The sequence below is a fragment of the Leptinotarsa decemlineata genome, unplaced genomic scaffold (genome assembly GCF_025532065.1).
Source record: "Leptinotarsa decemlineata unplaced genomic scaffold, Ldec_3_MD MMD2_tig00026328_RagTag_RagTag, whole genome shotgun sequence".
Classification (NCBI taxonomy): Eukaryota; Metazoa; Arthropoda; class Insecta; order Coleoptera; family Chrysomelidae; genus Leptinotarsa; species Leptinotarsa decemlineata.
In genome coordinates this window covers 16390643-16404545 of record NW_027412688.1, presented here as the reverse complement: position 1 = coordinate 16404545, position 13903 = coordinate 16390643, and the positions used below count along the sequence as shown (strand labels likewise).

The 13903-nt window shown below is 35.3% G+C and overlaps 1 protein-coding gene and 1 long non-coding RNA gene across 2 annotated transcripts in view; one reads left to right on the top strand and one right to left on the bottom strand.

The window, feature by feature from the left end:
• The window catches only part of LOC111513789 (uncharacterized), a 55290-nt gene extending 49653 nt beyond the window's left edge, over window positions 1–5637 (top strand). Inside the window, exon 3 of the long non-coding RNA XR_012467192.1 lies at window positions 4413–5637. This is a non-coding gene — a long non-coding RNA (uncharacterized lncRNA). The remainder of the gene's footprint in view (window positions 1–4412) is intronic.
• Window positions 5638–5900: 263 nt separating this feature from the next.
• Window positions 5901–13903, bottom strand: part of LOC111513788 (putative odorant receptor 71a) — a 31256-nt gene continuing 23253 nt past the window's right edge. The window contains exons 3-5 of the mRNA XM_023170014.2: window positions 12683–12787; window positions 6662–6817; window positions 5901–6037 (exon numbers count right to left, since the gene is read on the bottom strand). Coding sequence (XP_023025782.2) covers window positions 5975–6037; window positions 6662–6817; window positions 12683–12787 — 324 coding nt within the window. The 3' untranslated portion in view covers window positions 5901–5974. The remainder of the gene's footprint in view (window positions 6038–6661; window positions 6818–12682; window positions 12788–13903) is intronic.

The window sequence follows — 13903 nt, the reverse complement described above, 5'->3', positions numbered from 1 at the left end:
TGAACCTACGACTTTGTAAGTACGTGTGGCAGATATCCGACGGAAAAAACAAAAGATTATACAAGGCAGAAATCGAGTTAGTTGTTGTTTTCCCGTTGGGTATCTGCCACACGTACCTACCTACAAAAAAGTAACCACACGTACATTCTATAAAATCATAGGTCCACATGAGAGACAGGAGTGAGGCGTTTCACCTGAGCTTGAGCATGTCATATGCTCCACTCTGGAATATATTTATCATTCTGACTCCCACTCTGAAGTATGTGTTTGTGGAGTTATTTCCGAACTTTGTCTGCAGGTGGCGCAGTGGTACATCCTATCGAATCAACTGTAGATAGAGCTTATGACTAGTTGAAAACAATTTTGTTTGTTCGCGAATCTCTTAGTCATGAACCCATTTTCTTCTGACAAAAATCAGCTGCAAGGGTAAGGGAGTTAGGCTCCAACCTGATTGAAGTGAGAATGAGATTGGTGTTTGTTCGCGATATTCATACGGTTCACTGCGTCTGAAATGAAACTTCCGATACTGACGAAGAGTTAGTACCTACTCCAAAACCGATCTATCGGTGGTCATCCCGACCAAATGAAATTAATTTCAGTTTTTCATATTCTACGTCTTCCATTCGAAACTTTCGAATGGAAGACGTGGCATAGGTGCCTGATGGTTCTACCTCAGCTTTCTTCGCGGCATTAGCTGGGTTAGTTGTTGTTTTTCCGTCGGGTATCTGCCACACGTACCTATAATCGTAGTTCACATGAGAGGCAAGGGTAAGGTGTTTCACCTGAACTTGAGCATATTATTTGCACCTCTCCGAAATATGTTTATGATTGCCTCTACTTATTTGGGATTAACCTATAAGGACAGACAAATGAGCAGTGCATTTGTGGTTCAGCTTAGCACAACAGGTAGACACCGAACTGTCTGGTGTTGAATTATGAATGCAATAATTTTGGGCTTGGCTTTGCAATGGACCACCATTTGTGAATTCAATAGCTGGCGGTTAGCGCCATGATATGTCTCTGTATGCGTCGCACTGAGTAGACATGTTTATTGTGGTGCGATATGAACTGTTGTTTACAAGCGAAATGAAGTGAAAAATTTGTGACTGTACTAAGTAATATTCGTGACATACGTGCGTATAGTGCTTATTAGTTTGAGAAGATCAGAAAGTCAAATTATATTTCCTGTTTGATTCGCGAAGAAAAAAGGGCAAGGACGAACTGCAAGGAGCTATGTATGTCCGAAGATTTCATTAGTCAATTGACGGCCACGATTACCAAAATCATGAGTGAACGATTCTGCAAAGAGATGAATGCTTCAAAAAAGAAAACGAAAACATTTAGGAAGATCTGAAATCTCAACAGGAATTGATAGTATCACTCTCAAATAAACAAGATAAATACATGCGCAGAAGGAATATTCGGTTTTTTGGAATTAGTGAAAGAGATAAAGAAAACAGTATTCGTTGAATATGCCCACAGAACTGGAAAATTTGTCGAACGTGAAAATCGACCCATTATGGTTAAATTTACTAATATGTGTTACAACAATAAAAAGCTGTTAAAAATGCAATTATAATCATTAGAGAAGATTTAAAAGATAATCAAATGAAATTACTCAAAGGATGCCTCCAAAAAGTTGGGAGTAGCAGTATAGCTTGGACTAATTTTGGTAATATTTTTGCCAGGAAGCTACTTTGCAGGTAAAATGTGCCGAGGATCTGAATTAATTATGAATCATCCCTTGATAGATAATTAAAACTACCCTACTTTTCATTTATTATTTCTGTTTCATTACTAGTAGTCACAGGGACAATGGTTACAAATTATCTCTTGGTCTTTTCCATCTGGATATGCAGTTATTTACATGTTTTTTTTTCATCTCCATACTAGTCGTTAGGCATTGATAGATTGAACTTCATTCAATTGAATTTGTTCAAATATCAACCTAATTCGTCTTGTATAAAACCTCAATGAACTGAAATGTGTCGCACTGTGCAATTGAGTCACGTCTGTATTGAACTGCCGATTGTGCTTTTTTATCAATCCTGATAAACATACAGATAGAAAAAAGTGTGCCTTTCCAATTATTTGAAAACGGTTGGAGTTGGTTTTTTAATACATGGCTAAAAGAAATAAAAATGATTATAGGTGGAGGTTTTGATACATGGCTAAAGTCATGTTTAAATTATGAATATTTAGAAATCAAATGTTATAAATTATTCAGACTTGATTTCTCTTGAAAGTAATAACTACGAACAATGGCTCAAAATCAATATGAAAAACTATCAGCAGTTGGCGTCATATACAGGCCCCCACAGCAACACGTTTCAATATTTTTTGTCTTGTCTGTTTATTCATAAGTTTATCACGATGTAAACACCACATATGTATTTCTGTGCGTTTCTATTTTGATTGATTTCTATTTGAATAAATGTTATTATTATTATTTGAAAATACTCTGAGCCTCGTTTATCCATGTGTAGACGGAGTTGTTTGTATGGTTAATTTCAATATAACGAAAACGTTGAAAAATTCCATTATATATTAGAAACTTTTGAATTGAATCAAATTGTGGAATGTCCAACGAGAGTAACTGATAAAACTGCGAATCTTCTTGATTTGATTATAACAAATGAAAAATGCGTAATTTTAAAAATGGTGTTTCTGATAGTGATGGTATATCTCATCATTAATATGTTTACTGTTAATTACGAGTGACTGTTGAGTTGAAAAAGCCGAAAATTATCCCTTATAGAAATTTCAATGAAGAATATTTTCAGAGATTTATTTTTACTCCCACTTCATATGAGTTATGACCAGGTGAGCGTTGATGACAAAGTTAATTTTTTAGTGAATTGCCTCGTGAATTTGTTTGACAGACATGCTCCCTTCATAACCTCTTCAGTTACTAAACCAAGCGCCTTTTGGCTAATGGATACCATTAAAGAAATTCCGCAAACAAACGTCGAACAGTGCATTCATGAACACTTTCATTGCCACAAATGCCTTTTTGGGCTGTTTCGGCAGCGCTTTGGTTCAATTCGAATCTGTAGAGTGAAATTGGCCGTAATTTACTCAACGACATCATAGAGTAATAAGCTGAAAAGGGGCAAATAATTGAAATTTGGAAAAAAATCAGTAGCATCAATATATAGGGTAAGGTTAGGTTAGGTTGGGTCAAAAGTGAGTGGGTCTATTCGGCACTCCACCACAATCCGCAAGGGTTCATTGTGGCTCACACCTATTCACACTTGACCAAATAAACCCAGCTTCTTACCGAGGCCGAATAGTTTGTATGGTGAGTGGTCTTTCAGGTCGTATGGTTAGAGTATGGCTATACCAAACTCTATAAACCTGATTCGGCCCCCGGCGGAGCAGAAACAAAGTATGTGCTCTGCTGTTAACTCTTTTTCCAAACATAGTCGACACACACTATCTTCCGACAGTCCAAGTCTTTGCATATGATGATTCAAATGATAGTGACCTATGAGAAGGCCTGTTAGACATCGTAGTTCATCTCTACTGTAGTCCACCAACTGTTTGGTATCAAGCTTCGAAGGGTGAATAAACGCTTTGGAGTGAGCCAATCCTGGAAGATTCTGCCAGAAGTCTATAAATCTCCTTGCCATCCAGGTGTTCAATGTTTCTATAGCGTACAAAATTATTTATCGATCAGTATGTACCGCGACACAGTAGAATAAATATGTATTGAGAAATGGGGCTGCAAAAACGCATCACATTAAAACGTAAAACTCTTTTGAAAAACTTAATACCACTCAAATGAATATTTCAGTATTTTCTGCTATGTATCATCCTGTACAAGTGAACGTATTAGGATCATTTCCTTTATTCAGCTCCATACAAATTTTTGTGGTAGTTATGTTTTCAGATCATCCTGTACGTACGATAAGAAGACACACATATTGTTAGGTTGTATGTTATGAATATATGTTTCAGTAATTATTATCAGTACATATTTCTGGAAAATGGTTGTTCACATCACTAATCTCATCAATCCATATATTGCATGGCAATTCATGGATGGTAAAAGTGAATAGAAATTATCGGAGATTGTATTATACAACAGAGTTTAGTAATGGATAATTTTGCACATATTAGAGAGTTCAATCTTCAAACCAATGAATTGACCATTTTCATCACAAGCATAAAAACTATTCCATAGTGAATGGAGTGACAAATGCAACAAAACGTGCATTTTCATTGAATATTTAGTAACATTGTCAACGATGATTTGAAGAATGGCGAATCTTCTTTTGCCTATCGAGATAAATTTTACAGTACGATGAAATTTATTCAGTTCCACTGATTGGGGTGCAAGGGTGCTAATTTCAATTTTGAGTTGCGGATTTTATTCACGGAAGAGATATTGATTTGTTGTTCGATTCTAGGGACGTTCTGGACAAGGTAGGCTTTTCGAAGAAAAAATGGTCAGCAAATTATTAGATGCCAATCGCATACCTTTGTCCAAAATGGCGGCTGGACAGGATACTGTATCGAAGGAGCTTGAATCAAGCATACATCATGTGTCTCATTTCCGGAAGAAACGTCACAACACCAATCCAGCTCAACGGTTCCAAGATCAACCTTCAACCAACCAATACCACAATTATTCATGCAATTTATGTGAAACTGAAGGTCACTTAGCACTCCTTCGTCCGAATGAACAGATGAAAAAATAGATTAACAAAATTTGGGACTTTCATGAATGTATTCAAACTAAAAATCGCGTCAGTCAACTTTTCAACTACTGACACTAGTATTGATTGAACTTTTCAAGAGTATGATGCATTATTTTCTGCTGGGCCCAGTACTTTCAACAGAGGTAGTGCATTTTCGAAACCTATTAAGGATGGGCAACTTTCATTGTACGGGTAATTAAAAATATGGTTCCATTCAAATATGCGAAAATTTTTGTATTACGATTAATTCTGTTCTTGAAATTGATCAGTTTCCACTCTCATAGACGATTCATTTCCGCAATAACAGGGGACAACATACACATATTATACAAATGTTTATTTATACGACAAATGAACATGTTTGGTATGTGTTTCTTCTCATAAACTACCCTCATCAATCCATCAATAGCATTTTGAATGAAAGTTATAGAACTCATTGAAAATGATTTTGAGGATTATCAATGCAACAGCAATAATAAGAGATAGAAAATACTTTAACTGCTAATAAGTAGCAGTTTTAGGAATTGAAGTAAACATTCTGAAGTTGAGATAAGTGAAAACCTTATGAATATAATTCAATATGACTAATCTCATGAGAAGGACTCTATTGAATGATACTTTTTCAACTTGTAACACTTCACTTAATAAATTTAGTAACTGAAACTACTACTAAACTATCTGAATGAATATAGTAGGTGAGAGAAATGATTTTAGATGAAAATGGAGAACAATTGAAACAACTTATCATATTGCTTATTCTCTTTTAATGCAAATGTAAACTATCATTGCAAACTTCTGTGCTGCGTGGAGAAAAAACCAAATACAATCATGAAGGTATCTAGGAACTCTAACTAAAAACTTCCACTCATATTCTACTTATATAATATTATATTATATATATATATATATATATATATATATATATATATATATATATATATATATATATCAACTTCTAACTATCAACTATAAGAAACAAATGTCAGTACAAGTTTGTGAGTTTTGTGAAAAAAAATCTTATTCAAATCCTAATAATATTACATATTAATTGTCCACTACTCATGTGGAACTGCACAATCACTACAACAAATCTAATTTCAGTGCAGAAAAAGCGAAAAATTCATTTAGAATTCTACTATTTCATCATGTCAGGTATCAGTGATGTCATTATGTCAAGTATAGAGATGTAGAGAAGAATTTAAACGTCAACTCGAGATTTCATTACAGGAAAAATATAATTTCATTCAAAACACACTCTTGACCCTCCTTACCTAGTTCTTCTTATCTTGTACATTCTTCAGTAAAGCAAAACCAGAATATGAAGACTGAACAATCTGAAAAAAAGTAAACATCCTTTGAATTCAACCGGTCTAATTTTTTATATAATGTAGTTAATAAACATCTATCTATCTATATAAACAATCAGGAGTATTCGATTGTAGACAGCTGTTCTACAAGTCACTGATATTGAATCATTATAAGGAAAAGGAAACATTATGTGGGCCAAACCATAACTACACCGCTCGAAATCAAAACAGGTACATGCATCATTTGTACACAAGTCAATAGGGCAAAGATTTCACCATTCGTTAGACCCGTTGTGTATAATTTTTTACCGGAAAATAATAAAACTCTTGTGTCGTATACTCGATTGAAACATTCATTAAATTAATACATACGCAGCATACCTGGCATATAAATTAGTGAAATATTTGATCAGAGTAATTAGGTTTCAACTTATACAAATCCCATACAAAAATTAGTAAAATGATTGAGAAGAGCAATTGGGTGTCGATTATGGTTTCGGTGGGACGTGTTCAATGTGCATGCACAATGTGCATGACTGCACAATGTGCATGCCGAAAAACAGAATCGTTTTGAGAAATCAGGAATGGAAATTGAATTCTGAAAAAAATTTAAACGTACACCAAAAATTTTCATTAATTTTTTCTACTCACCCATTTGAAAACAGGAATCGACATCGAAAATAATCTTCCGACCCAAATCTCTATGGGGAACTTTGTCTGAATCAAAAAATTGAGTAAAATTTTTTTGTATTGCAAGTCGCATTCAATCCAAGGCGTGTTATAAATAGCATCAGATATTTTGGAGCTCTGGAAAATTGAACTTTGTGTTATTGCCTCATCTCGACAAAGTTTCGTGTAGGTTCAATGGTTGATGAAAATTTTATCCCAATTTAGAAATATTAAAATTATGTATTCGATGATATAATATATGATCTATGGAAATGTATTTGATCTCTAGTTATCATTTCATCGTCGACTGCATCTTCTACTATGCTAGCCGCTACTATTCATTGGTGATAAGAATCATACACAAGTATGTGGCTTCGAATGTTTTTCGAATTCATTTTCAAATATTTGCTTCTATTTCAGTGTTACTTGAATTTAATCATTTTACAGGACTGTTCGTGACTTCATTGTGAATAATAAACAGGAACACATAAACTCTATACAAAAAACTACGTACTTGTTGATTTTTCTTATTCATAAATTGGTTCTTGATATAAGAATCAAGAAATCATATTGGAACTCATCTGAGTTTTAATGAAGGGGAATATTTGAGTAAATTTAATTCCACCCCAATAGCGAGGCTGACAGTGACAATGAAGAAAATTCAAGTGATATTGATGTAAACATATGGTTCCCACGAACTGTCTTAGTTCAAGTTTAGTTGCAGAAGAGTACAAAAGAACCGGGCCCGATTTATCATCAACTTCGAAAAATTTAAGTTCAGCCCAAGACTGCAGAATACACATCGTCATCATCATCAAGAAAAGAGGTGTAGGAAAAAACGACTTCTTTCGAGATTAAAGATTTATTAAAATGATGAAAATGTCGAATTTTGAAGAAAATTAAATTATTTCCGTTAGTGATGAAATGATTGGGAAATTTAGGAAAATTGAACAGAAATTCAGCACTCATTTAATCGAAGCTGAACGGAATATTTATTTGAAATGCGCTAAACGGAACGTGCCTTCATTGAAAAATATTCGCAAAATAATACGCATCGACTCAAAAGTTCGAGGAAATAACAAGAGATCTTGGATTTATGGTGATGACAGAAAAAAAAAAGAAAGTTCAATTCGGTAACACGAAATTAAGAAAAGGACGTCATTCAAATTTTTTTTCAGTAAGGATTTTTATCTTCCTAAGCAAATAATCATGAACGCTTTAAAAAAATTCGGATCGATCAGTACTCGTGAAATAGGTATTTCAATACTAAAAACATGTGTTAGAAGGTGGTTGACAATGTTTCGTGGTGCATATCGGACTTCTATTGTCTAATATGATATAAATTGATTTGAAAGATGATCAGGAATCCAACCACCATAAATCGACTAAGAGAGGAATCATCAAGACTCTACTAGACTGTGCTTTCGGGCTCTGTAATACAAAGGAAGGTCTCGAAAAAGAACTAGACATCATCAAAACTGACCTTCAACGGTATGGTTACTCCAAAGTGATGGTGAAACATGCTTTAGCTAGAAGATAGCAAAAGCTTCACAAGAAAGAGAAGCCGCCACAACCAGTACTTGTACTTCCCTATATCAGAAGATTGTCGGATAGGATAAGAAGGATTGGGTCCAAGTATAACATCAGAACCTGCTTAGATCTGGGAACACCATCCGTAGCAGCCTCACGAAAAACAGGCCACCCAACGTGGTCTACGATTCCAAGAATTGCATATATCGGATACTCTATGAATGCGGAGAATCATACATCGGTGAAACAAAGAGGTCGTTGTAAGTTCGCATTGCCGAGCACAAGAAACACACACAGCGAGGAGAATTCAGCAAATCAGGAATAGCAGAGCATATTTGAACTCGTCAACATAACATCAAGTGGGCTCAAGCTGAAATCATCCACAAGGAGGAACACTGATTTAGGAGAAAATTAGAAGAAGCCCCATATATCTTATCCAACAACGCATTTAGCTAAGCTAGCATTGAGATACACAACATATGGAAACATCTAATGAAGCGAAACACGACCAACTCCCGCCAAACGGTCAGCTTTCGCTAAAACCGTAAAGCAGAGAGAGGGAAGAGGGGATAGCTGAAAGCAGTCGAATGACCTATAAATAGTCAGATCTCGTAGGAATAAGTCTAGTTATCACCCAAAGATGATTCTGGATACTAACAATCGAAACGTCGTGTAGTAACTTGGTTTGGAATCTTTCAATTTTCAATTTTCCATTTCGTGTTAATAATTTTTTAACTAAAAACATTGTTATAAGGTATAAATTGATGGATGTAGCTGTTACTACGTGGTAGGAGATCATAATGAAAAGAGAAATGACAATTTCTATTATCATTTCTCTTTTTTACCACTATCATTTGTAACTAACGTTACTGCAGTTTCGTCCTATATGGACATTCTCAAACGTATACAATAAACTGATTCAGGTACTCAATCAAGTATCTGAATGGTATACATATATTGGCGAATGTAATGAATCATTGTTAGTTTATTGTATAAGTTTGAGAATGTCTATATAGGACGAAACTGCAGTAACGTTCGTTACAAATAAAAGTGGTAAAAACATAGAAATTTTCATTTCTCTTTTCGTTATAAGATATTGTTATGGATTTGAGGAAATAATTTAAAAAAATCTTGTTGAAAATCACAAATGCAATGAAGGAATTCAGTGAAAAAATAGCGTAGGTGAACGTTTCGGGAAATCGTGTGTCCGGAGCTGAAGATTAACAAACTGGAATTCGGGAATGGATGGTATTTATCCTTCATCAAGCTTACGGACGATATCATAAAAACGTGTAGGTATGTGATGTTAGAAATGAAGATGAAGTTTGTTTCGCTTGGGCAATCATATCGATTTAATGTCCTATGACCAGGTATTATCACAGTACATCGGCATATATACATTGATACATCGAAGGTATCAGATACGAATAGAATAGAAAGTTTTCATGGCGCTGAGTCGATTAGACAAATTTGAAAATTCGGATGATATAATCAGTCAATGTAGATGTTTTGAAATGGACGATTTCGAACGACTCCCATCAACTAAAGACAAGTGAGATTATAATTCAGATATTGAATTTCACTTTGTGGGATCGGAATCAAAATCTATCTGGAAACCAAAGATAAAACTGGAACCTCTGGTATAACACCCTGTCCACGGGACACTCGCCGATGCGAATATTCGCGCGGTGCGAACGGCGAAGCGTCTAGCGACTGAAACAAACGCAGAGGAATGTAGTCATGAAGCCACGCGCAACGGCGACCGGCGAAATGTACCGAGCGAATCGCGTGGGCGATTTGCGGCGCGGCCGGCGTGAAAAACAAATGCATGAATCTGTATGGCGCGAGCCACGGAGTCGAGCGGTAGTCGCGGCGAATAGTGCAGTAATCAAACGAGTTTAGTTGTTTTCGCCGCGAAAAATGAACTTTTATTGCTGAATAAAATACTGATTAAAAAGTTAGAAATTCATTATTCATTCTACCGTCAATTACAAGTTAGAAGTTGTTTTTTGTTTTAGTTGTACGAAAAATTACTGTCATATAATTTAGATTTTTGCAATAAATAACATAAATATCAGAAAGTGTTTTTATTTCATGAAATAATAATATACCGGGTAACATTTAATAAGTTGATAATATTCTGGCCAAAGATAGTTAACGTCAAAAACAATTTTTCAGCGGCACTTAAAATTCTATTCGCATTAACCTTTTTCTCCAATTCTGGTTGAATATTCATAAGAATCGAAGGTTTCAATACTTATTCTGGTATACTCAAAACATTTTTCTGGATATAATCTGTATTTCTCGTACTTATTCTGGAATTCTCCATCTATAACCCGGTTCTAATTCAAATCATGTACTCCATAATCTCTTCCAAATATTAGGTCTTGAACCAAAAAACTATTAGTTTCTAAGCAATATCGAGATATTTTCGATAAAGACATTTCTCTGTCGGATTATTGGTCGCGATGGCGAACGTGACTGCCTGTGGCCTGCAAACGGTGTTGCGCGAATGGGCGCCTCGCTCCCCGGTTCGTCGTTCGCACCTTCGATCCCCGTGGCCAAGCCGTAAGAATAAACTCTAAACATGCACTCCTCGCAAACAGCAGGACTGCAACACTTTTCTCGACGTGCGTTTCACTAACCAATTTGCCACCTTCAGGAGATGAAGTTTTCTTCATTGCTCGAATAAAAACAATTCTCATCCTCTTCAGGTATAGGAGATGACGACATCTTGCCCCTACGAAGACGCCCTCTATGGGATGAGTAGAGTAGAGAAGAGTAATTTATTTGACCACTTTATATACAAAATACATTTATGACAAGTCATATACACTATATACTATAAGTACTATGTCAGACACTTAAATTGAGCAACAAATATAAGAACAGGTTTTATCACAGCTCTACAACATAAATCATTTTTCAAAAACTATGAATTGACCAGCTACAGCAGCATATTCTTCGATTGTGTAGAAACAGTTGTTGAGAAGATATTTCTCGGTATTATTTTTGAAATTTCTGAAATCCAAAGATTTAAATAAATTCAAATTTAGGGAGTTTTTTTTTAATTAACTGCTAACCTATGTCTTGTATTATTTAATTAACATGCGGATCTTGTTGAATAATCATGATTGTGAGAATGTTTCGGAAACATCGTAATATTCTTGTCAATCTCAAACAACACAACATATGAAATAACTGCGTCGAATAGTAAATCAATAGTGTTATCAAACCTACAGCATTTCTCAACTGTTTAAGAACAAATAAAACACTAGACAGCTTACGAGTAGTTGCTTCCACATAGCTGGACCAACTAAGTCTAGCATCAATATAAATACCTAGAAACTTAACACTGTCTTCTAGAGTAACACTGGTGTTTGAGGATATCATAATATTCTGGATTTTTTTATCGATCAGTTTCAGTTTCATTTGAGGTAAACTGGTATGTGATTTGTCTGAGCATATGGGTATTGTGTCGTCGGCAAACAACTAACGTGACGTGAACTAACGTGACTTGGAATCTCTACACTTTTTTATTCTTTTATTTTTTTCTTTTTTCATTCCTTTAATTTTTTATTTATTCAATTATTATATTTTTACTTGTAGGTTATTTCACTATCATTTCATTTCAGGTTTATTGTTGCTTAATATAATTGTTATTCTCAACTATTCTTTTTTAATTATTCTTTTTTACTTGTTTCAGGGATTTCAAATCATTTTATATAGTAGACAATGGAAGTCCGAACTAGTGAAATTCATCACGAAACATTGTCAATCACCTTCAAACAAAAAACACATTTTGTTGGTAAAATTAAACTACATGAGTCATTCATATAAATGATGAATAATAACGGGCCGAGGACAGAACCCTGAGGAACGCTATGACAAATTGGCATTAAATCTGACTTTATATTGTTGACGTCGACGCAATGATACCTATTTCGAAGATGATACCCTACCAGATCAAGAGTTGTGCGTCTTATGCCATAATAACTCAATTTTTGAATGAGGATTGAGTTGGAAACACAGTCGAAAGCCTTGGTCAAGTCACATAAGACTCAATACACGAATATCGAGCATAACCACCACTGGATCACTGAACCAGCAGTTCAGTGATTCAGCCTAGCTGAACGAGACCTGATTGTTAAAATCTTCACCAAGTACATTTAATGTGTCGATATCACAAACCTCTGATATTTTCAGTATGGTTTTCCTAAATTACAAAACAGATACACTGTTCAGCCGCTATTTCAACTCTTGCGGAGTCCAATTCAGAGTCAATCACTGATAAATCTCAATATGACATTCACCTCAACTTTGGCCTCACAGAAAAGCAGAGGAAGAGTATATCAACTTTTCAGAAAAGCATTGTTCAAAGCCATACAATCTTTTGTATATAAATTAAAATTTGTTCACTATCGATATTCCAGACATTCAACAATAACTGTTTAAAAGATTGGGAAAAATCACCTTGTGAATGATATCGTTTCCAAACCAGCAATATACGAATTGTTCCATGAGTGCAGCTATAACGAAAGAGATCACCATGAAAAATTCGATGGTCATGATTGGAACCTGGAAAAATCAAAATTTTGGAAATATTCGAAAAAACTCGAGGTAACCAAACAACAGATTATATTCCTCATATGATAAAAATATTACTATCATCAAAATGTCACACACAATAATGATTCGAAAATATCGTTTTACCATTATTGGGAAAATGTGGTTTCTGATTAGATTCACTAAAATCTAACTTCGAAAGGTCAGCAATGTTTACGAAGATCATTTTTTCTCATTACATGTTTTCTTTTATTCGACATGAATCAATTATCGATACGAAGATTTGTTTATCGAGGCATAACTTAAAATTTTTTGTGAAAAGACCTGATGATTTTTTTTAGATTACAATAGCCATTCTCAATTTCATGAAGAATTATGCAAATGAAACAGTAAAAACTAACATCAAGATAACTGCTACTGTACCAGGTAACTGTTAACCAATAGTGTTTTTCCCAAATCAGTGCCAAGATCCTTTTGATGACGAAGTAGGTAGGTAGGTAGGTCTAAAGTGAGTGGGTCTATTCGACCCTCCACCGCAATCCATAAGGGTTTATTGTGGCTCACACCTATTCACACTCGGCCAAATAAACCCAGCTTCTTAACGAAGCTGATTAGTTTGTATGGTGAGTGGTCTTTCAGGTCAGATTCTCACCATCTGATTCGGTCCCCTACGGGGCAGGCACAAAGTATATGCTCTGCAGTTTCATCATCTTCCAGACAGAGGCGACACACACTGTCTTCCGACAGTCCAAGTCTCTGCATGTGATGATTCAAATGACAGTGAGGTGTAAGAAGGGCTGTTAGACATCGTAGTTCATCCCTACTATAGTCCAACAACTGTTTGGAATCAAGCTTCGAAGGGTGGATAAACGCCTTGGAGTGAGCCAATCCAGGAAGATTCTGCCAGAAGTCCATAACTCTTCTTCCCATCCATCGCCCAAAGCGATGCCAATGACAGGTTCTGGTCCAATGAAGCCGCTTGCAGCACCCTCCTTTGCAAGAGAGTCAGCAGCTTTATTGCTTTCCAGGCCAGTATGGCCAGGAATCCAGACCAGAGACAATCTGTTTAGTTTTCCTATCGAGGAGAGTATTTTTTGGCAGTGAACCAACAACTATCTGCTCTTAATA